General features: G+C 38.4%; 1 protein-coding gene and 1 non-coding gene across 6 annotated transcripts in view; both read right to left on the bottom strand.

Moving 5' to 3' along the window:
* Positions 1-4,856: 4,856 nt before the first annotated feature.
* Trnae-cuc lies at positions 4,857-4,928 on the bottom strand. The gene has a single exon. It is a non-coding gene; the product is annotated as a tRNA-Glu (tRNA).
* Positions 4,929-11,968: 7,040 nt separating this feature from the next.
* Positions 11,969-22,373, bottom strand: part of LOC125229635 (protein Aster-B-like) — a 66,428-nt gene continuing 56,023 nt past the window's right edge. For 2 of the 5 annotated variants that reach the window (XM_048134517.1, XM_048134519.1), the window contains 5 exons: positions 20,027-20,105; positions 18,580-18,708; positions 17,877-18,081; positions 16,848-16,977; positions 11,971-13,680 (listed from right to left, as the gene is read on the bottom strand). In XM_048134517.1, the coding sequence (XP_047990474.1) occupies positions 13,597-13,680; positions 16,848-16,977; positions 17,877-18,081; positions 18,580-18,708; positions 20,027-20,105 (627 nt within the window). In that variant the 3' untranslated portion in view covers positions 11,971-13,596. Of the gene's footprint in view, positions 13,681-16,847; positions 16,978-17,876; positions 18,082-18,579; positions 18,709-20,026; positions 20,106-22,373 lie in introns of all 5 variants that reach the window. The other 3 variants (XM_048134520.1, XM_048134516.1, XM_048134518.1) reach the window with 3 other exon arrangements.

Raw genomic sequence — 22,373 nt, 5'->3', positions numbered from 1 at the left:
TCCCGGTGCGGGCCCGGCTTTACACGCGCGCTCCGCAGTGAAATAATCAATTTCATGCTTTGCACGCGTGGGCGGTCGGGCTAGAAGTTCCCGCGAGGGGGACACGGCGGTAGGCCGCGGCCGGGGGGGGCCGGCGGCTGCATCTTTTTCTTGGGTGGGTAGATGCCCGTACTCAATTTCCGAAGTACCCACCCTACCCGCGGGGGCGGGGGGGCTCCTCGGAACACTTCGGGGCATGTCGGCTATCCTCGTGCGACGCTCTTCGGCATCGGCTTACACCAGTCCCCGCATTCCCTATCCCGGGGCGTCCGTTTGATGGGACCGGGACGAGGAACACGGCGAGGGCGGGCACCGACGCCGATGCTGCTCTTGATGGGGATCTTCGCCGGCTTACGCCGGGCCGCTTGGTTTGCCTACTTATTTAATAATAAATAAAAGGCGAACGCGCGAGGGAGATAAAGACGTCCGAGCACTGTGACGATAGCTGCGAATCCTCGTTTTGATGACTTACTTGTATGTGCTAATTTATTCCTGTTCATTCTAAAATAGAGAGAGGTTCAATTAAATCTTATCAAAAAACTTGGGAGTAAAAAATTATATTAATTAAACATTCCTTCAGATTGCAAGCAAATTTTATATTGAGAATATCAGCTAAAAACTATTTTAAATATTTGCTGCAAGGTACGTACTGCACAAAACTAGAATTACATTTAGTTTTTGCTTTGTGCTCAGTGCTCAAACGTTCTACAAAATATGCAAATGTATTTGCTTTACATTTCAAAACATGCGCCTGCCTCCCACTCAGAATTGCAATAAGGAAATTCCAACAAGCAAAACTACTAAACTGCTTAGTAAGCGTTCAAGTCGCGACTCGACTCTCATAATACGTTGTCCCGTGAGTCAACGGACGGACGGACAAGTCGGGACAGGCGCCCCATTCATAATTTGAGTTGCTAGAAATAGATAGGAGGAAAAAGGATTCGAATGTTTTTGTAACGGTTAATAGAAGGTTCTGCACGGGAAACAGGTTGAATGAAAAAAAAGGGTAAATAACGGTACCCGGTTTTTATGAATGATATGAAGTCTCAAACAGTGTAGCGATTATTGTTTTCGTAAGATAAACTTACTGATTTTGTTGTTACATATTTTGAACACGTCATTTATGATGTCATACTAATTCAGAATCCTAGATGCGCGTTTAGTAGTATTCTGATTGCACTGACAACTACGATCCTAGGGCAGGGACACAACTGAAGAGTGCCTTTTCAAAGGGGCTTATTTTTGTATGGATGGACTTCATAGAGTCCCATGTCTTCTCAGGCCCACGTGCACCAACCACTTAACTCAGGGTTAGTGGGCTGTCAACTGTCAAATCCCATATAAAATCGGGTTAACCCACCATTTTCGTTGATGCAAGTGGCCCTCAGAGACCACGGGGACAATGCCGTCCCTGAAACGTTAGAGGTCAGTTTAATATGTAGTCATACGCGATTAAGTCCCGATTTAAAAATAATATGGGTCGCTACACATGTTATTACTTCTACCATGCTTTAGTTTTCTTACAAGTATTCATATTCACATAGTTTAACACATGACTTGTTACTTTCCCAGGTTGACGAGAACGGCAAGATCCACCGGCTGCGGCGCGAGTGCACGGGCGAGCAGTGCGGCGCGGGAGTGTTCATGGCCGTCATGGAGGACCGCCACTACTGCGGCAAGTGCCACAGCACCATGGTCTTCAAGGACGACGACAAATAGGCTAAGTGACCCACTTTAGTGTACGACTGTGGATGACGGATTAAATTCTTGACACAGTTATGATTCTTTTTATTTACGAGTACTTACTTTTCCTAGGCCTCACACACAACACACATAACGCGAGAACTCGAGAAGTAAGTGGTCAAACCCGAAAATGGCAATTATGTTTCATTGAAATAAGAAAGTTGCTTATAAAAATTGCTCAACTCATCGGGTTTGACCACTCACCCTTCGATAGTAGAATTTCGATGATAAAATGCATTGAAAAAAGTCACTAAAATAAGAGTCATGGCATGATCATGATCGCTTGCCTTTCTAAATACGTAATTACATAAGAATTAATCCGAAATACAGTTTATCATCAGCATAGAGTTTGTTAGCAGGCCCGTCGCACGGACTCATGAACAATTTTGGGGCTGTATGAACTAAAATATTACCATATCTAATTTTGTGAACTGCACACGATGACCGGTTTACGTAGTTTTGGCTAGTAAAACGCAGACTGAAATCGAGGACGGGGAAATGGCAGTGTCTGTGCCACAGCATGCAAATAAGACCTTCGTTACTTGAACACAAACATGAAATATCACTGACCATATATTTTATTATTACGCCTGGACCTAAAATGCCGACACACATACACTGCAACAGTCCCAACATCTCCTTCCCTATACTCCTTAATCTACCTTTACACTCAAATGGCAGGGGGCCTACCGCGAATCTACGTTCGACGTGTTGCTTCTCTGTCACACCTACCTACGAATTTACTAGTGCGATAGAGGCAACCGCTATTTCACCGTAGGCCCTCGACCGAGCAGCGGAGTTCTCAAGATCAACGAACGATTTGATAAAAAAATAAATGAAATTAAAAATATCTGTGTTTCATTTGTTCAAACAATATTAACCCACCAATATTTCATATAGATTGACAGATGACAGTCCCTGAGTTAAGTGGTTGGTGCAAGTGGGCCTTAGGGTCACTTGCACCACCTAAAATGGAGGGTTATCCCGAAGTTAACCCACCATTTTATATGGAATTTGACAGTCCACTAACCTTGAGTTAAAAGCGGGTGGTACAAGTGGCCCTTATGCATTTTAACGTTTTTAGTTAACTCCTTCAAGAGACCGGTAGTCAATGTCTAATATGACAAATTGGAAAGAGACTTCCGCTTGTGTAACTTTCAGTTTTAATAAACTGGCTACTGCACCATACCATAAGTAGATAATGCAACCTTAGAGACAAATAAACACCTCTTCAAATCTATGGGTGAACTTCAACCGCTGCCGAAGAAATTACGTGAGTATGCTTACCAGGGCATATCGAGGAGTTCAAGATACAAATTTAACCTACATTCGAGAGGTAGAGCAAACAATATAGTTTTGCAAGGGGGCAAAGTTGTTTTCCTCTCACTGGCTCGGAAACACGTGTTTTGTCCTTTAATACCAGCGGGTAAAAACCAGGGATGTAACAGAGCTCTGCTTCTGTTTCTGCGGAACTTCCGTTTTGTTTTACACATCCGCTTCTGTTCCGGTTCCGTTATTTTTCAAACGGAAGTTATAGCGGATGTCGGAACCTAGCGCGACGGTGGAACATGAGCGGCGTACATCAAAGACCAACAGGTCTAAACCTGTCATTCGCTCATCTCTCCGCTTGCCACGTGCTGCGATACTAAACATCAATCGCTTCATTCCATTGCGCGCCAATATTTGTTCTGTCCACCTAGTTCTGTAGCGAGTGAACAACTATTCAGTGGTGCAGGGCTTATCTACGATACCCTTAGAAGCAAACTGCCGGGAGATAAAGCTGCTAAGCTTTTGTTTACTTCTTTTAGAATCACTCCATTTAATTTAAAAATTTAATTGTGTGCTAACAATTACACATATAACTTTTTCTGGTTAGTTTTGTATTGTATTATACTACCTAACGAGTAAGTTTTCTTTTCGTTTCTAAAACCTTTTACGGCATAATAAAGGTTTAAAAGGATTCTTATGTGATTTTTAGTGAGTAAACAACTAAACATCTTAAAGTTCAAGGTGATTTAAATTTTTGGATTGTAATGATATACTTAAGATAGAATATCAGATAACTTTTCTTTTCGTTTTTAAAACCTAAGGGCCTAAAGGCTGATTACAGGCTGAACAGTAAACACCCAAAAGTTCTAGGTAATTTAATTAGTTTTGCTTTATGTTATACCTATGTGGTATTCTTTCTTCTTCGTTTTTAACATCTATAACTTCCGCTTCTGGTTCCGGTTCCGCTTCTGCTTCCGTTAAACTAAATTCAAAACTTCTGCTTCCGCTTTCGGTTCCGTTAAAAACACATCCGTTACATCCCTGGTAAAAACGCATTTTATCCACTAGTGGGTAAAGTAATTTGACCTTCAATTAAGTCAAATTAACTGCTTTAAAATTGATAAAAGTAGGTGAATCCAGTAATAAAGATGATTTACCACCTGTGGAACTACTGGAAGCAGTGATAAACGCATTTTTTGCGTTGTAGTTTCCTCGATATAGTGAGGGGAAAAGTTTTGTGTTACACTCGGGTGCAAATGTATTTTACTTCTCGTGTGTTAAAAAACTCGCAAGTTCAGGATTCTATTCTCGAACCACTCGCTTCGCTCGTGGTTCAACTATAGAATCCTTTTACATGCTCGTTTTTCAATTCCACACTGCGTTAAAATACAACTTTGCCCCCTTGTATAACAAATAACTATTAACCACCCGTGCACCCGTGATATTGATACTCGAGCAAGCGAAAGAGTCCAATATTGGATTACAATCGTAGCGTCTGGTTTAGTTTAGAACGTGGAATCTTGAGCGTAGCGAGAGTTTCAAGGAGATGGGCAAAGGGGAAGGGATTCAAAATCATCATTGAAAAGTCAATTCTGCCAGCGGCCAGTATAGTATAAAGTTATGATTTGTACGAAATTACTTTGCGTTCTTGTGGACTACATACATCTTTCTCATCCGTTTTCGAAAAAAACGAGAGCTGATTAATTACCAGGTGTCAAAATAAAACAAAATAAACATTCTCATTAAAAGTTGCCGTTACCAAAGAAAAATTCGTTATAAAGTGAAAATAAAAATGCAAAAAGATATTCCGATACCGGGAATCGAACCCGAGCCTCCTGGGTGAGAGCCAGGTATCCTAGCCACTAGACCATATCGGATATTGAGAGTCATGACGAAATTTAAGATGGTGCTCGAAATGTTATGTAAACAGCTAAAAATTCGACGTTATCTCATAATTCGGTTTGAAACGTTTTGCAGTTAGTGGGTATCAAAGACATATAACTCCGTATAGACAGATAAAGTCTAAGAAAAAAACGTACCTCAGTACCATACAGAAAAAGGTACGGCGGCCTAGATGGCATTACACCTTTGGGGTACGCTCAGCTAGATGTCGCTAATATTAATATTTGACATTTTAACACATTGGGCCAAATTGTCAAAACTGAGGTTCAAAAGTTTTGCATGTGTCAAGAGATGGCAGTCTATGCACTGTGATTTGATTACACATTTTACTTCGACAGTAACTCTCTAAAATACTCGATCCTCTTTGGTGGGTATTCTTTTAAATAACGCTTAATTTCAGTGGTTACTACTATGTACTACTTCGATCAATTTTAAAGCAGCTAAAAAACAGATAAGAACTACAATCTTGTATTGAATACCTGATAAGTACATTCAAGTAGGTTAAGAAATCAATAAAACATCAATATGAATTTAATTTAAAATATTTATTTACTCAATACTGAGAATAGAATGCCTTAACGCAGCGCCACCATTACTCTATTTTACGGAATTTGTGCATTTCCGTAGACGCAATCTTCCAAACTTTTGCAATAGAGAATATTATCCCAAACTGCGCGCTAGGGGGCGCCACAAGCAAACGTCTCTATAAATCAATAACATATTGATTCCTAACAAATTTGTAGAAACCTGTACGTACGGTATAGTACCTAATATGTACTTAACTCCTTGAAAAACGGTTTGTACAAGTGCTGCACTCTATCGGTAGAACATACCAGTAATTAATGTTCCCTAGTAAATGACTTGCCCCACAGTAAACTTAAGGTAGGCTTATTTCCTTATTTTGGTCTTATATAGGAGTATATTTTTATTGCTGCTAACATTTCCCTAGAACTAAACGATACACTCGCTCAATCTAGCTGAGAACTGGGGCGTCTTGAGGCAAACGGGGCGACTTTGTCATAAAAGGTCATGTAATTCAAAGTCGCCCCAATTTAACGTTGCAACTTGATTAGGAAGATTGCGTCCGCAGAGTTTAATGCTTCACTTGGCAAGGTGATCTCAAATGCACCGTTACAACTAATAGGAATCTACTCTTTGTCACTTCTAACAGTAATATACAGAGTGGGGCCTGTAACAAAGGCGAAGAATTGAACTCTAGGCTATTCTCCTTATACTGATCAACATTTGTTCGGCGACTTTTAAAAATAACTTGTATTTTGATTTTTATCACCCTTGAAAGTTTTTTCTAAGAGGTAATGTATTGCGAATTCTGTTAAGTCTAAAGTGTGACAGACAACGTCAATGACAACAATAATGGCGTACATTGAAGCATATACAAGATTATTTTGTATGAAAAATTAAAAATTTAAAGACTTCATAATTTTTAAAAGTCACTGAACAAATGTTGATCAGTATAAAGAGAATAGCCTACAGTTCAATTCTTCGCCTTTGTTACAGGCCCCACTCTGTATAATAACCAAATATATATTCTCAGATCTTTTAAAATTTCTGGAATGGAATATAACTGACCTATAAAACTACTTTGGATATAAATAAATAGGTTAAATAAATGATAAATAATGATAATTGACATAATTAGTTTTTTTTCTACTATACAATAATTACAACAAAAATAAAATAGGAAGGTTATTATCTTGGCAGCATAAATATAAAGTATTGGCGTAAGATTATCGCAGACTACTTTCATTCATATTTTTAGTCTAATACCTATAAGAATGCACCAGATAGGTAGGTATCTTGTTCAGAATGCATTGATAATGACTTCGGAATTAGACTGCAAGGATGAAAGGACTGGTACATTTCATGTACGTTTGTAGAGATTTATGCTCCTAAGATAATAATCTTTTATAAGAAGCACCAAAGATTTTAAAAATCAAATAACTACATTTTTACAATAAGAGATCGCAATCTATAATACAAAATGAAAAATAACAATTTACGCACAGGATATAGTTTTTATAACCATAATTTTATATATTACTCTTTACTGATTTTCCTAATTATGGTTCTGGATATTAATGTACTATAGCATCATTTAATGGATATAATTCTCTATTTGGGCAGGTAGGCTAGATTTATATTTGCTGAATTAAATTTATCTATTACATCTAAACCCTCATAACTTATGTATAGTTTACACTAGTTCAGTACTTGTAGCCTGTTGATATTGTAAGTAGAAACGACGAGTACTGGCACTAGTGTAAAGTAGGCATTATCTAGTTGACACGTACTCAAATTTAAAGCCGCGAGGCAAATATCTAAAACACATTAGCAACCGATCACGCAACATAAACAGCAACGCAACGTGATTTATATAAACATATATTTTAAATGTTTTGATGAAAGACACCCCATGTTCTATGTAACCCCTTAGTACTGAAAATGTGTAGTATGTTGTACAGGGAGCGTGTCTTAAGAGTAGTATATCCGGTTTCAATAGAACAATGGATTCACAACGAACAAAATTATTGTGTATGTTGCGTGGGCGGTTGACAAGGTAAAACATCAATAATGACAATTACATTTCGCAGCACTCGTCTTAATTCTAATTTAAGAGCGACACACCGAATTATCATTATTATTGCTAATATATTTTAATTTAATTTAACTTTGGGCGCTAATTTAAAAATAGATTTCTAACCTTTAAGTAGCGTTGAAAAATTCCTAAACGCATTAGATATAATGCAGTTTGGTAAATCATTTCAACCTTGTATATTGCACATTCTAAGCTATACAAGCTGCCTAATTCGAACTTTATTATAGAAACAAATAGTACATACAATATGGAATAAAAAAGGTCAAGTGACATTTTTGTTTCAAATATAGTCACTATTAATGAATTATTGACATATCCATTCCATGTCATATCTAGAGGTAATTCTTCACTTATATTGAAGTTCGAATAAGGTCCCATATCTTGCATAAGTGTTACAAACAAACAATAATAACAAGGTTGAAATGTGACGGCGCTAAGAAAAAGTCCCACTTAGTCTCCAATATCACAAATGATTTACCAATAAGCCCGGTTACCAAAATGCAGTCACCCATAAACCCATTTACCATACATAAATGCCTATGTATCAAATAATTAAAATATTACAACAGCCGCTTGACCTACACTTAAAATTAAATAAATTCCGATTTCATATAAATGCTTCATGTGACGCCATTACTACATTTATATGTGTAAACCGGGGCGGTGTGGCGGTAACGAGGGGCCAATGTAACTGTCAGTCGAGTAATAGTAATATAAACATACCATATTTTGGGAATAACCTTCTATAGTAAACTTAAACTTACAATAAGGTTTATTCCTTACTCTAATTTGATCAAATTGCGTCATACATTGACCCCATGTTGAATTCATATTCGCCCCGATCAAACTTTAAATTAGGATAAGTGTTGCCACATCAAAAGCGTTTAACTGAGAACATTTTATTGCAACCCAGAGTGAGAAAATAAGCCAGGCAACATTAAAATGTCATATTATCACAACGACATATCGAAGCTTTGCTCACTTTACACAAGTCCAAAGGAGTAGTCAGTTTTCAATGATACCGGAAAACTCCCTCACTTTGACCTTGTTATAAGATAGTTCGGTCTAATTTCTCACTCCCTTGGCATTAGGGCCCATTTAGACGATGCGCAGAATTTTGCCGGTCGGCTGAGTAGAGCTTCGATAGACCGAAATGTCCTAAATTGCATGCGAGTTCGTCGTCTAAATGAGCCCTGAGGAACTTTTATAAGCAAACAGGCATTCTAGTAATAATGTGAAATACCTGAGCTTATAAGGCAGTTTTCTATTCTCAATTGAACATTGAAATATTATCAGGTTGATCTTAGGAATCGACTTTATTATCTGTTTAATAAAACAGTTTGTGTACATTTTGATGAATTGATAAGCGTGGCACACGCATGAAAATTATTGAATGCATTTATTTTCATTTATAAAATGAATATACATTTTGATTTGGTCAAAAAGCCTCTTAAAGTCCATTATTGTAATTTCTCTTCAGAATTCTTTTTCAAATAGGTATATTATTAAATATACATAAATCATAGTGTTTAACATATCTAATTCGATCACAATAAAATGACAAATACGTATATTTTTACGTATTATACGTATATTTTCGTTTATAACTTAAGATACATACGTGTTACGAGCATTGCCCTCTCGGAATGACAACTTAACAGAAAATATATTTACGCTAAGTCAAGTCATAAATTTTTTGCTGATTTTTCGTTTATTACAATAGTATGGAGGTTTGGAGACGCTCCTAACTCTTGTTACTACTAGAACGCGTAAAAAATCATACGAAAAGGGATAGCTATAGTTAAATTTTAATCCCGTGAGGAAAATGCGTATACGTTTATATGGTTATCTAAAATCTCATGAACTCCTAAGATCAACTGAACATTAGACAACTTAAGTAACTGAAAGCTAATAAAAATAGTGCGAGACGCCGAAAGCCAGACGCTTGGCGCCGATACGTCGAAACGATATAACTACGGGATTAAAATTAAATGTATCTACTTATCACAGTGGGGATCTGTGAGGTTTTCATCTAAACTACAGCTGGATGTTACATTGGTACACATTTTGTAATTTTTACTTTCGGGACATTGATCCACTCTGATTTTTTTATATTATTTATGGAGCCAAATTTTAATCTTAAGATAATGTTGATAAAGTAAGACAGAATTTTATGAAAGAGTAGTCTTTTTATTGGCACTCAAGAAGTCAAGGTTTTCATTTATAAGTCATAAATATACTTATGTACATGATCGTTACTTATTTTTAAAACTACATCAAGACTTTTAGTGCGTATATTTTACCATCACTTATATTCGAATGCGGTTTTATGAGAGTCATAGGGTAGTGTGTGCTACCTTTAACGCTCTATGTAAAGTACGATTCAACACAGCAAAATTAATATTCATTAACATTAACAACAAAATAAAATATTTGCGCGAAAGGTCAGCAAACTAAAAAATGCTGCTTTTATAATAGATTCAATCTATCCCCGTTTCTAAACTGACCCCAGTTAATATTTTCCCTAGAATTTACATGTATTTTATACACATAATATAATCTTAATCATGCCAATGTAACATCAAGCTACTGAAGGAGCTGCAGAAGTTTGTCTTTGGTAAATCCGGATATCCGGATCCGGATTTTCTTACACACGGCTGGAAAACCTCTAGCAGATTACATAGTTATTTAATTATGCTTAATATTAAAATTATAATGCGCTCCGATTCGATTGCTTTTGTACATGCTTTCTAATTTATTATCCTACAAACGAATTTAATCACATCATCGTATTTTTCGACTAAGTATATTAAATATGCATTGTATGTTTTTTTACGTTTTTTCTTAGTTAATAAAATATATATTTGTTTAGAAATTTGATAATTTAAGCTCATTATCTGTATAAGCGTTGGACGCTGTTTTTTGGTGTTTTCGAGTTCACAAACAGCAAGGCCATATGCCGAAAATAGATTTACACAAAAAAAAGTCTCCAAGACAGTGACAATGAGGTTGTGTGTTGATTGAATGATTTTTGGAACTAGACTGTACACTCGTAAGGATTATCTGCAAACTTCAGTAATAATCAAAGACATATACAACGTGTTTCCGGTAACACTCAAAACCCCAACTGATTTTTATTTTTTTAAACTCATCTGAGTATTCATCTTTTAATCTGGTGGTTACTTTTTTTTATTGAATTTTTAATTTTCTGTACAGCTCTACTTGACTTTTAGCTCTACACTCAATAAAATAATTGCTAACTTCCACCATAAACCATAAAACTATTTATTTGTGTACGTTACTGCAACGACATAAGATAAGGTTTACCAATAGACAGCTAAGATGTCACTGTAAAACACTTTAAAGCTTTGTCACAGTAAACTTCAAATTGGACAGGTAATCGCAGTAAGCAAATTTAAACCCAATATTTAAAATGACAAGGTTGTAATTAGGTACGAGTTCAATTTGTTATGACTTATGATAAACATTAAGATTAAACTGACAAACACGTCAAACTCGTAGCGGAAAAAATAATCGTCCAAGTAACCAGCCAGTATTAATACCCTTAAATACTGAAAAAGGTAAACAACAGCAATGCGATATACACAATGTTGTCTTACGAGTACAATAGAATAGGCACGTAAAAAATAACTAATAATACAAATTTAAATAAAAATATTACCCCCATCAAGATATAGCTCAATCGATTCTGAACAATCTGTTTTCAGGTTTTTAGTGTTAAGTGAAACACGGTTTATAACTCCGTATATAGACAGATAAAGTCTAAGAAAAAAACGTACCTCCGTACCATACAGAAAAAGGTACGGTGGCCTAGATGGCATTACATCTTCGGTGTACGCTCAGCTAAATGGCGTTAATATTAATATTTGACATTTTAACACATATCAAGCTAAGAATATATGGGCCAAATTGTCAAAACTGAAGTTCAAAAGTTTTAAGCCTGTGTCAAGAGATGGCAGTCTATGCACTGTGATTACACATTTTACTTCGACAGCAACTTTCTATACTACTCGATCCTCTTTGGTAATAATTCATAATTGGGTGAATCAACTTTTCTTTGCCAGGAAAATTTCGCATACTTCGACTACATGTGGTCAGAAAATTTAATTGGGATTTAGTCTAATTAATGTATAATTATTATATTAAAGACAAATATAATAGCTACGCAATACAACATGTAATTATAGGATTTCCTATTTTATAACTTTGTTTCGAGCAGTGACCCAGTGGACATAGCTGTCCCTCACTTTTGTATGAAAAAAGTGTCTCTTCCACTGGGTCACATATTGTTTTAATTAAAAATGAATCGTTTTTAAATTTTTCCGTAATTGGTATACGTGAAATAAGGATCTTTATTCACGATGGTAAGGTTAAAAATCACAAAAGTAGACCTAATAATAAGTAAGGGTAATTCTTGCAAAAAGCAAGAAAAAGTTGATTCACCCAATTGTATGAATTATGCAATGTGTCAATAATATGTATATAACATACGATCAAATGCAAATCATATTGTTGAAAAACTTATTTTGCGAGTTACCTAATATCCGACTATGCTAAGTTTATTGTTCACCGACATGGCATTGGCAATATTTCCGTACAGTGTGCGTAGCCGAATGCACAAACGCTCACGATAATATCTCTTTCGTAGCTATCTATCTCTATCGCTCTTGCGTATTGGCGCGACTGAGCCAGACTACATTTCTGCGGCGTTTCTGTGGCGTTTCGCGTAGCAGAAATGCCATTCGGCTACGGCGCCTGGTGGGAGAAACTTACGTATGGCGGAATATTTTTATAATATGGATAGAAACATTTTTTTACCCAAGAATTCAATGAGGTTTAACATTATCATTATCAGTGTGTAAGCACTAGCAGGGGTAATATTAGTATGTATGGCAAAGCCAAAGGCAGATATTTTTTTATAATAAATTTCGTCTGATTAAACACCTAGTTACAAATGTAAAAAGCAATCGAGACTCGAGAGCATTATATGTGACATTTTTACACAAAAGGATCATCGACAATTGTGAATAAAAGCGATTTATAAATTGCATCTTATGGTATGATTTTATTGACAATCGACAATGGTACCTTTATCCTATGAATGCCACATTTTTCTCCACGCATTAGGGCCCCACCTCAGCGTCGGGCCAACTGTATGGCAAAGCTTGACGCCGCGTCGACGTCGCGCCGACGCGGCGTCTTTTTCCATACAGTTGCAACGCTACGCTCGCGAGACGCTAACTGAGAGGGGGCCCTTAGCGTAGCTGCAGCATCAAAAATACTCACAATTGTGGATACATTACCAACATAAACAGCTATGTTTCACATACTGTGACCAACATAACTCATTATAGTGAACTATACGACCAACATAATTCGTTACGTTTCATATTATATGACCAACATAATTTGTTATCTTCTACATACTGCACCAACACGTTATTAACCTGTATTATAAGACCGACATAACTATGTCAAAATTATAGCTATAATATTCAATGTATTTGTGACCAACTTATATTTATGTTGATTATTTGTAGGAACAATATAATAATAGCTGAATTGGCTCAATACCTAAGTGTGTCACAATATACCCATTATAACTAATATTGACGTCATAATAATCTAATACAGCTTAATAACCAATATGTTGGTTAACACATCTCTGGTCATATTTGGTTATGAGCAACATATTGGTCATAAGACCCACACTGACTAATAGGCGAGTTATTGCCATGTTGCACGAATCCTGGACAATGTACGAAGACAATAAACGTCGGACGAAGCCAACCGATGTAAATCGAGCCCAATATAACTTTGGACGAATCCATGACGTTATCCAAGCCAGAGGTCGAATTCGCAACATTGGACGAAGAACTTACATTGATTGAATCCGGTTCAACATTGGTCGAATCCTCGTCAATGTTGGACGGACCTAATCCAATGTTGGATGAGCGTTGGTCAATGTTGGACGAATTGCGGCCAATGCTGGGAGAGGTGTTCGCTCAGAGGTCGGTTCGCGGCGAATCGTCGTCTTTTTCTAACGTCGGTTTGATTGTCTCTAGTAGGTTTTTGAGAGCCTGCTCCGTCTGAAACAATAATATATTTTTAAACATTTTATTTATTTTATTGAAAGTTAAGTAGAAACGTCACAATTTCGTTTTCATTCAACCCCTTATTTGCCAAGAGTGGCACTGAAACTAGAGTAGTTTCATGTGCTCTGTCTAGCCCTTTATGGGATACAGGCATGATTGTATGTAGGTATGTTAAGTAGGTACCTTTATATTACTATATGTTTAGAGGTTTTTAGGGTTCCGTAGTCAACTAGGAACCCTTATAGTTTCGCCATGTCTGTCTGTCCGTCCGTCCGTCCGTCCGTCCGTCCGTCCGTCCGTCCGTCCGTCCGTCCGTCCGTCCGTCCGTCCGTCCGTCCGTCCGTCCGTCCGTCCGCGGATAATCTCAGTAACCGTAAGCACTAGAAAGCTGAAATTTGGTACCAATATGTATATCAATCACGCCGACAAAGTGCAAAAATAAAAAATGGAAAAAAATGTTTTATTAGGGTACCCCCCCTACATGTAAAGTAGGGGCTGATATTTTTTTTCATTCCAACCCCAACGTGTGATATATTGTTGGACAGGTATTTAAAAATGAATAAGGGTTTACTAAGATCGTTTTTTGATAATATTAATATTTTCGGAAATAATCGCTCCTAAAGGAAAAAAAGTGCGTTCCCCCCCCCTCTAACTTTTGAACCATATGTTTAAAAAATATGAAAAAAATCACCAAAGTAGAACTTTGTAAAGACTTTCTAGGAAAATTGTTTTGAACTTGATAGGTTCAGCAGTTTTTGAGAAAAATACGGAAAACTACGGAACCCTACACTGAGCGTGGCCCGACACGCTCTTGGCCGGTTTTTTTTATGACATAGGAGGTAAACGAGCAGGCAGTCGCCTGACGGTAAGGACACCCGAAACACCAGAAGGTGCGTTGCCGGCATTTACGCTCTTTTTAGGGTTCCGTAGCCAAAATGGCAAAAACGGAACCCTTATAGTTTCGTCATGTCCGTCTGTCCGTCTGTCCGTCTGTCCGTCTGTCCGTCTGTCACAGCCGATTTACTCGGAAACTATAAGTACTACAGTGATGAAATTTGATGGGAATATGTGTTGTATGAACCGCTACAAAATTATGACACTAAATAGTAAAAAAAAAAAAAGAATTGGGGGTGGGGCCCCCATACATGTAACTGAGGGATGAAAATTTTTTTTCGATGTACATACCCGTGTGGGGTATCAATGGAAAGGTCTTTTAAAATGATATAAAGTTTTCTAAAAAACATTTTTCTTAAAGTGAACGGTTTTTGAGATATCAGCTCTCAAAGTCGTAAAAAGTATGTCCCCCCCCCTCTATTTTTATAACTACGGGGTATAAAATTCTAAAAAAAATAGAGGTGATGCATGCTAATTAACTCTTTCAACGATTTTTGGTTTGATCAAAGTATCTCTTATAGTTTTTGAGATAGGTTGATTTAACTGTAATTTTGGTTTGCTGCTACGGAACCCTTTGTGCGCGAGCCCGACTCGCACTTGGCCGGTTTTTTTTCAAGGTTTGACGGTTTCATCGGTTCGGTAATACCGCAGGCGACAGTTCATTTCACGGTATCTGGAGAAACGTTCATTAAAATGCTGAAGTTACCTTATATCTTATACTTTTAAACGAGCAATTCTTGTATATTTATTTATTTTTTCTACTCCCGTGTTGTTATTCGTCATTTACCGTGTCGTGCATAGATCGTTAAAACCCTACATGTGGGATGCCCGCCCCCGGCCGGCGCCCCGCGCACCCACGCATACGATATAGCTCTTACAGCATTGTGACGTAGCCTTGAGGGATATAGCGGGCCGACGTGCGAGCGACAGGGTGAGTGCAGAAACATTGCAGAGGACAAGTCAAAATACTTGTAGGAAACAGTGCGAATTTCACGAAAGTTATTCTAGAAAACTATTCAAAAGTATGTGCATGGTCGTAGAAAAAGTATTGTATGCAACGGTGTTTAACTGAGTCAAAAAATACTCGAGGCGTCTTAATAACAATTTTCGGCTTCGCCTCAAATTGTTACCCACGCCACTCGTCTTTTTTGACCTCCTTTAAACGCCTGTTGCATAAAATACTATATTTATATATTTATTTATTTACACTGACGATCTCGGAAACCGCTCTAACGATTTCGCAGAAATTTGTTATGTGGGGGTTTTTGGGGGTGAAAAATCGGTCTAACTTATCCTTAGGTCCCGGAAAACGCGAATTTTCAAGTTTTTATGCGTTTTTCTTCGCGCGCCATCTCGTGTGCAGTAGTTGTACTGTTAAGACAGAATTCTTTCGGTCGATGTAAGTACAATTTATTGCAAACACTAGATGGTGACACAGGTCAAGGCTAAAACGAATAGAAAATACACTATTTGAGTTTTTGTGGCGAAATGCGCGTCATCTCGTGTGGAGTAGTTGTGTTGTTAAGGCTGAGAATTCTTTCGCTCGATGTAGGTACTATTCATTTTTGAACTAGATGGCGACACATGTCAAGGATACGAAACAGAACCGAGCGAAGCTCGGTTGCCCAGATATTATATATATAAATGCTTATCAAATCTTATCTTTATATAAATGCTTAATTCAAACGCAATCCAAATAGTAATGTCATCATCACTCACTTCGTTCGTTTTCCGTTTTACTGTGTACTTCACAATATGGTTTTATTTCTACCCTCTTACTTACAATTAATTTGATATATCTTTTTTTTTTTACTGGCAATGTCCTAATTGTTATGTGTTTTACTTGATTCGTAAATAATAATGTCTATTGTACGTTTTTTTCTTATATGTATAATAATTATTTTGATCATTTAAAAAAACAATATTTGTATCCATCGTGTGTCGTCGGCGTAAGTGCCGCCATCGAACCTAGTGTAAGTCAGGTCCCCGCAGAAAACCAGCGCTGCGGATGTCCGCGGCATTATGCCGAGCGGGGGTCCTATTTTAGCGTCTAATGTTTTCGTTTGCATGACTTCTGTTCTATTTGTACTTTGTCGTGGTGTTAAATAAATGTTTTCTATTCTATTCTAAGTCTGGTCGTCAAAAAAATCAACCAGAGTCGCCACATAAGGTAGAAGGTGTCGGTACGGTCCGACGGCGACGACCTACCATCACTCGATCGGCGGTTGTAATAATATACAGTGTTTTAGTCGGACAGTGGCAATGACCTGAGCTAGATGATGGCGCGCGGCGTCGAGCGCGCGGCGCCAGGCGAGCAGCTGGCCGCGCTGGCGCCGCGCGTGCGCCTCCAGCAGCGCCGACCAGTCCGCCAGCTGCGCGCCGCTCAGGGAGTTGATTCTGCAAACATAGAACACGGCTTATTAAACCTAAATTCGATTACTGACCAAAAAGTCAGCCTCACAGGTCTATCAGATCCTGTTACAGATCAGTGGTGGCGGTAAATTGTTCCGACGCTTCGTTATGTCGAAAACTACCACGAAAAATAATCGACAGTGTTGTGCACAAAGGTGGAGGATGAAAGGAGAGTGCACGTAGCGGAAATGAGAATGTTGAGATGGATGTGTGGAGTGACCAGAATGGATCGGATCAGGGGAAGTTTGAAAGTTGCAGTTATAGGCATAACGGAAAAGATGAGGAGTGGCAAATTGGCGTAGTACGGTCATGTAATGAGAAGGGATGAGTGTCATATAGGCAAAAGAATGTTGGAGATGAAGGTGGATGGATGGAGAGGGGGGGGGGGGGGTAAACCCAAACAACGATGGATGGATTGTGTGAAAGAGGACATGAGAAAGAAAGATGTGAGTGTTGAGATGACGAAAGATAGGGGAGAATGGAAGAGGAAGACATGTTGTACCGACCCCACATAACGTGGGATAAGGGTAGGAGGAAGAAGGAGTTGTGCACCGTTATGTATGAAAGCCTCAGGTATAGACCGTACGAAGTCTTAAATACCCGTGTTACAATTCCGCGGAGTCCATAGCCTTCGGCGCAGAATAGTAGTCTGTAATGTCTCGGTCTGGGCTTATTTTTAAAGAGACAAATAGAAAGAGAGAGAGAGAGAGAGGGAAAGACAGTACCACTGACAAATATTTAATTATGAATGTGAAAAGCGGCTTCGTCTGACTAGTGGTGGAAAATTGTTCCAACACCACGTTGCAGCATATCGAAAACTGCCACGAAAAGCGGACCTATTCTATTGCGTTCCATACTTGAGCACCACGTAGAGCCTTAAATACCTGTCTTGCAATTCCGCGGCGTCTATAGCCTTCGGCGCGGAATAGTAGAGTCTGTAGTAGAGCAGCGCGTTAAGCAACAGTAGCAACACTAGTATTCCGACGAGCCAGGAGCTGTTCTGTCGCGCGGGGCGGGACACACTGGCTCGGGGGGCTAGGATTGCGGTCGTCGGCTTCACGACGGCCACTGCTGCTTCTTGTGATGATGCTGGAAATAAAATTGACAATTTCATAACAGTAGTATAAAAAACCTTGAACCTCTTGCCGCCCAGTGTATAATCAGGTGTACATTTGCAATGGAATTTCTACTTTCATGTAAACGTAGAATTTCTTTAGTTTCTTCAATTTTTTAAACAAATGAAACTCAACTCAATTTCAAGTATACCTAGAATTAAAATCCCTTAGCAAAAAAATTGCATGGTGAGCGTTACGAGGATATGAGTTTAGAAACTGAAGATGGTAAACTCGGACGTAGCTAAAGAAAACGATCCAATCCCCAAAAGTGCCGGCGTCTCGATATACACCGTGTTTTTTTGTTTTCCGTTAAATTCGACACGTCGTTAGGTTCATTATCAGGAACCACCCTGTATATCACTTTTCGAGTCGAATAGCTTTGAAGATAAAAGAGGAGTTGTAAAATTTTGAAGAAGATGGGACAGACAGAAGTAGACTGCGGGACACAAATGACACATAACTGAGTGAGTACCTGTCTGTCTCCTCGTCCGTCGTCCTTTCCGCTTGGCGGGCGCCGCGCCCTCCGCCTCGGCGAGCAGCCTGGACTCCAACAGCCGCACGAAGTCATCCAGACCGGACATTGTGTTCTTTTCTAGGAATGCTGAGGACATAACATTGTATGTTTATAGGCTACTTGCATCCTAGTCAAGTCAGCTTCTTTTTAAGAACTGTGAAAACGAATTTCAACGTCTTACTAATATGGAATTAATATGAAATCGAATTGAGTGACATCCACTCAGTTGTTACTTTATACATATATTTTTACCTGACTTATGAAATAGAAATTGGATTTAAAAATAACTTCTATCCATGTTATTCTTATATTGATCTGATGCTTTATTTTGTGGTATACAATATTTTATTTTAAGTACAGTCAAGTTCCCTGTTGTACAAAACATTCCTCGAATATAAAAATTGACAAAACGATTGATTATCAACAAACGCCCCCGACAGAGCTGATTCTTTTAAAGTAACTATTTAACCCACCCTACCCTTGCTTTCCTTCATAGCAGTATATCGTCACTACTTTTAAAAAATCTCGTATCTCACGCTGTTCCTCAAAGTTAAAACGCAGTAAGTCTATATGCATTCCATACATACTACAATTTTCTTATCATTGACAGACGAAGATACAAGTTTTTTTAAAAGTAGTGACGATATAATAGATAGCCTTAAGCCATAGTTATAAAATGATGTTCTTTAGTTAAGTTAGATTTAAGTCATATTGCAGTGCCCTACAGGGTTTGATAGCTGAGCAAACAAAATGTAACACCTTGTACTACCTATGGAAGCAATAAAGATTACTGATTACTAATAAAATAGGCGAGACGACTAGAAAAAACTAATTAGTCCGTCAGTTAGATTATCAAAGAATTTTAGACACGTGTTTTTTCTTTTTTCTCGTAAACGGAAAATGACGACGGTACAGTGCGTTGAAGTTTCGCGTGACGTCACGCCAAGGTACAATTTTTACTTAGAAGTGACGTCACAAGCCCCCACTCCGGAACTTTGATGCTCTATATCTTTGTATTTTTTCATTAATTAGAAAAAGCGAAAAATAAGTGTTCAGTATTTTTGGACGATCTAACTGACGGACTAAACAGAATGCCATTTTTTTATGTAGTCGTCAATGTCGTCATCCCTATTATCTATAGTCACTTCACTTATAATTTTTGGTGTTGTTAAAAAGACTGCACACCATCACCAGGATCCGGCTAACACCGTAGAAGAGAAAATTGCAGAAAACAATATGGCTCTAATATAATATGAGTGATAAATATCGTTTTCAATGGTCTAGAAACTCTTATTTCTTCATGTGGCTTAAATTGCAGTATGTGGCTAACTTTTGGTCCCCAAAATAAATGAACTATGCTATTGATTTTGCGAAATTTAACCCGATGGGTATCATTCTGACTTACCTTTAACCATAGGCCACATAGTCTTCTTATACCTCACGTACGCGAAAAGCTGCAAGCTTGTGGAATTCTCTGCTACTCGCTGAAATCAAACAAACAATAATATTTGTTTGTGTTCCCCAATATATTATATATTATATTATATTCTCTTAAAGGCTAAGGAAGGAAGCCTGAAAGTTGCACCCATAGTAATCGTTTAGCGTGGTACAGGCATTTGATGCGAAGGGATGAAGAGGTGACAATAACCTAATCACAAAATTAAAATTTTGAAAAAACCCCCGACCGCGACATAGTGGACCGATTTTCATGAAACATGGCTAAGAACACTCCCGACTAACTCCGCTTAAACAAAAATAAACTAAATCTAAATCGGTTCATCCGTTCGGGAGCTACGATGCCACAGACACACACAGACAGACAGACAGACACGTCAAACTTATAAAACCCCGTCGTTTTTGCGTCAGGGGTTAAAAAAGGTATTGCTAAGAAACGAAAGCAACTGAATGAAAACAGGACGGGTGAAAGAGAGGTATGGCAGAAAAAAAATGCTGTGCGACCAAAAAAATAATGGTAAAAGGGCAAAAGCAAATGATGACAATTGCTAAATAAGAGTGCAAAAAGCGAGTTAGAAGTACATAGTAAATTGTAGTTGTCAATAGACTGAATAAATAAATAAAATAAATAAATATTATAGGACATTCTTACACAGATTGACTGAGTCCCGCGGTAAGCTCAAGAAGGCTTGTGTTGTTGGTACTCAGACAACGATATATATAATATCAAAGACCTATATAACTTCGTAAAGACCGATAAAGTCTAAGAAAAAAACGTACCCCAAAACCATACAGAAAAAGGTACGGTAAGCTAGATGGCGATACACCTTTGGGGTACGCTCGGCTAGATGGCGCTAATATTAATATTTGACATTTTAAAACATATTATCAAGCTAAGAATATAAAAATTTTACCTTCCAATAAAATTGTTATTATTTTGCCTGGTATATCCGAGGTCTTATATAGAGAGAGTACGTCGTAGACGTCGCATCGGACCGATAGATGGCGCCATCGTTCGTTGTAAGTCGCTCCGGCGTCACACCGCCGCGATGTTGGTAGTCCCGTTTTCCCCACCTGCAACATAAGGCTCCTACGCGCCCCGGCCCGCCACCAGCCACCCTCATTGTTGAGGAGAAGTGCCGACGGTATATTAAGCCTACCAGGAAGGCATCACTCAGACCTCGGATATACCAGGCAAAATAATAACAATTTTATTGGAAGGTAAAATTTTTATATTATTTGTGCCGTTTGTATATCCGAGGTCTTATATAGAGACCTGTTTATTATCTCCTGGTGGCGAGTCAGCTGGCGCGCAAGCCTTTGGTAGCCCTATTGGCATAGCATAGAAGAATAAGTGAATCGGTTGTTGAACCGATTTGACAGATGTATCAGTCGAAATCTCCTTCGATCCGCGAATATCTCGGTGCCAGAAACGCCTAAAGAGATTTTCGTGATGACGTTTAGCTTTAGTCAGCGAATAGTTAGAGAAATGACATTATTATACATTGTAGGCGAGGCTGACTTGAACAAGATACAAAAACCTTAGATACACTTTTATTATTAACAGACACGTTATTTTATCAGGTTATTATAAACCCAATTTCAGACACAAAGTGTGGAAATTAACTGTAAAAGTAGTGTAACTATCTGTACTGTAGCAGGGTAACGTAATTGATACTGCTTTTGTCAACCCTTCGTAAAAATTATCTAAATCAATATTAGCTTTGATATGACTATTTAAAGTCCAACGTCTTACGTCCATATCAAACACAGAAAAAGGTCATCACTCACGCGCCCGAGGGCTATTTGTTACGATACTGGTATTTTCGATCAGACTATTTCGCGTCAAGCGAGCGCGGTTACAAGCGAGACTCCTGAACTCTGAACTCTTTTTAGTGAGGGCATTTGAGGATACTGATCGCTCGGTAAAACTAGCCTAGAAGATGAAAAGTACGAGCGCTGTCGATTGCTACTACACTGGACGGAGGTATCAGTCGATTTCTTCAAGTCAGTCATTGACTCTTAGGGTAATCCATTACCTAATCCAAAACCCGATGCGACGGATTTCTACTTCGTGCAATGAAGGTCGACAGTGTAGACTGAGAGGTGACGTCCGTGTCGCATCGCTGGTGGTTGCTGAACACGTCGTGGTAGCAGGTCAAAGGGGTGAATTAAAACACCGCCACACATGCGCGCTTTGAGAGCGTAGGCGGAGCGCAATAATGGCGGTGCACCGCACAAACGCTGGCGTTGCGCCCAGTGGGCACTAGCGGGAACTAACGAGCGCGGATTGCGAG

The sequence above is a fragment of the Leguminivora glycinivorella genome, chromosome 9 (assembly GCF_023078275.1).
Source record: "Leguminivora glycinivorella isolate SPB_JAAS2020 chromosome 9, LegGlyc_1.1, whole genome shotgun sequence".
In the NCBI taxonomy this organism is placed as follows: domain Eukaryota; kingdom Metazoa; phylum Arthropoda; class Insecta; order Lepidoptera; family Tortricidae; genus Leguminivora; species Leguminivora glycinivorella.
The sequence above is the reverse complement of the archived record's forward strand: the minus strand, read 5'-3'. Positions and strand labels throughout refer to the sequence as shown.